This window comes from Penaeus chinensis, chromosome 6, assembly GCF_019202785.1.
Source record: "Penaeus chinensis breed Huanghai No. 1 chromosome 6, ASM1920278v2, whole genome shotgun sequence".
NCBI lineage: Eukaryota > Metazoa > Arthropoda > Malacostraca > Decapoda > Penaeidae > Penaeus > Penaeus chinensis.
The window spans coordinates 33,065,740-33,068,239 of record NC_061824.1 but is presented as its reverse complement, the minus strand read 5'-3'; the positions used below and the strand labels follow the sequence as shown (position 1 = coordinate 33,068,239).

The window sequence follows — 2,500 nt, the reverse complement described above, 5'->3', positions numbered from 1 at the left end:
TACGTATAGATATATATATACACACACATATAGAGAGAGATAAATAGATAGATAGATATAGACACACACATGTATAGATAGATAGATGGATGGATAGAGTGATAGATAGATAGATGTATACACTCGTGTGTGTGTCTGTGTATAATAGATACACGTGTATACCCATGTATACATGTATGTATTCTTCCATATATACATGTTGATACAAAACACCTACGAGTGGTGTGTCATAAAATAAAGTACATAATGTATAAAACTAATAGGAAAATTTATAACAATGGATTAAGGGTATGCTCGTGTGTTTTGCATTCGAATATCGCTTTATATTTCTTTGAATTTAGACAATGAAAATGCGACTGTCTGTGTTAGACGATTTTTTATCCTTTCAATATACTCAATATATAAAATAAATGTTACGTGTTTGTCAGAATTTCAGATACACTTAAACTCTCCTTTATCTAATCTTGAACTGGTATTATAGTGGCTTTATGTTTCAGATATAGATGCGTTACAAATCGTAATATCTGCACATTTCCTCTTCCTTGATTAATGATACTTTCTTATTATAAAGAGTAATGATGAGTTTAAACTTGCCGCCTCGTGACGTCATGCGCCGCGACTCGACTCCCAGCAGCTCGGTGGACGATGCCAGATAGTCTTCATGTTACCATTAATTCCCTCTATCACAGACAACCAAACAGCAAACTTGCATTGGTTTTAAGTATCAATAACTATAAAGATTGCTGTATGTGAATCAAAACGACAGTAGACAGACGAGAGGGGGCCTAAAAAGGGAGGACGGGCCAGCGACGTCGGCAATCGCGCCCGAGCCCCTGAGTTGAGAATGGCCAAGTGGCAGAGGTGCAGACGAGGCTAAATTGGTGGCGGTTCGTTCCTTGTGAAAAATGGCTTCCTCCGACTTTGTGACGGAGGTGGAGGTCCAGCCAGAGATACAGGAGGTTGAGATCGAAGCTATACCGGTGGACGTGCCAGTGGAAACGATAGAGACTTATGACGGACAGCCGATAATAGCGCTCCAACAGTTGCCCGAACCAGGACGTGAGGAAATTATATTCCAAACCCAGGAAGAAGTTGTTGGTGAACAGGAAATCCCTTATGAAATCCCCGTGCCCGTGGAACATGATGTGTGTGTCGAGTCCTCGCCAGGTCCCTCGAAGAAGAACCAGAGAAAAGGACAGAAGAGGAGACGAGATATGGACGAGTTCACCTCGGTCTCCGTGGGACATAAATGGGAACAGAAACAAGTCCAGATCAAGACCCTCGAGGGAGAATTTTCCGTGACGATGTGGTCTTCGGGTGTAGACGAAGGTAAGGAGACGAAAAGAGCGCGTTTGGAGCTCAAAATTCCGTATTTTTTTGTGTGTCTGCCTTTCTTCCTGCCTCCGCCTCCTCTCAGAGGATCTCTTGGTTTTAAAACGGGATTCCGTGCATCGCCTCGTCCCCTTTGTCTCGCCCCTTAACAGATCGATAAGCTTACGATAGCGAGCGTGTCCATGGCGTCTCAATCTCCTCCAGGTGGTGAGAATAGGCCCATGTCCCGTTGCAGTGACAGCGTTTGTTTATGTTTGCGTCCGCCATGGAGGTGGGCGCAGCCATGTTAACTCCGCGAAATATGGCGGAGGAGCAGCAATGGCGGCCGCTCGCCATTGTCGCTGGCACGCGGGGAGGCGCGCCCGCCCTTTTCCTCGCTCGCGCTCGCCTTTGGCTCGTTTTCCCGGGGTGGGTCGAGGGTTTGGGAGGATACCGTGCCCTCGGAGCCTCTGGTTGGGGTTTTAAAACCCCGGGGGTTTGGGAAAGGGGGGAAGTGGGGGTTTAAGTTTGGGGGGAGGAGGGTTTGGGCCGAAAGCACCTTTAGTTTTTGGACCGAGTCGGGGGTGCCTTTCAATTTTATTTTTTGTTTTTTAATTTTTTTCTTTCAAACCCCCTCTCCGGGGCACCTTTAACAAACTTTAAAATCAACTCATTTTCAAATCAAATTTCAAAAAATTAATTTTAATTTTGATTTTAAGGATTTTTAAAAGAAATTTGGGCATTTTTGGTCCGGCAAATTGTTATGGAACCCTTAGGCCTAAATGCAAAAATTTTTGGTTTTGGTTTTATTGAAGTGATTTTTATGAATTATTAATTAAATAAAAAATTTTTAAAAGGAGGAGAAATAATTATTATTTAAAGTGTTTAAGATTAGATTAAATTTTTTAAGAATAGAAGAAAAAGGTTTTTTTTTGGAAATTTAATTTTTATTAAGTTTTTTCCCTTTTCATCAATTACAATTTCACCCTCTTCTTTCAAAAAATTTTTAAAAATTATTTTTAAATTTTTTTTACATTTCAACCCCTTAAAATAAAATTTTAATTTTTAAGGGGTTTTTTTTTTTTATTGAAAATTTAAATTTTTAAAAAAGGGTTTTTTAAACATTTTTGGTTTTTTTTTATTTTAAAAAAATTTTTTCATTAATCAACATTTTCTTTTTTAATTTTGT

The 2,500-nt window shown here is 40.0% G+C and overlaps 1 protein-coding gene across 1 annotated transcript in view; it reads left to right on the top strand.

Moving 5' to 3' along the window:
* The first annotated feature begins 817 nt into the window (after positions 1–817).
* The window catches only part of LOC125026383 (transcriptional repressor protein YY1-like), a 14,649-nt gene continuing 12,966 nt past the window's right edge, over positions 818–2,500 (top strand). Inside the window, exon 1 of the mRNA XM_047614799.1 lies at positions 818–1,329. Within this exon, the coding sequence (XP_047470755.1) occupies positions 906–1,329 (424 nt within the window). The 5' untranslated portion in view covers positions 818–905. The remainder of the gene's footprint in view (positions 1,330–2,500) is intronic.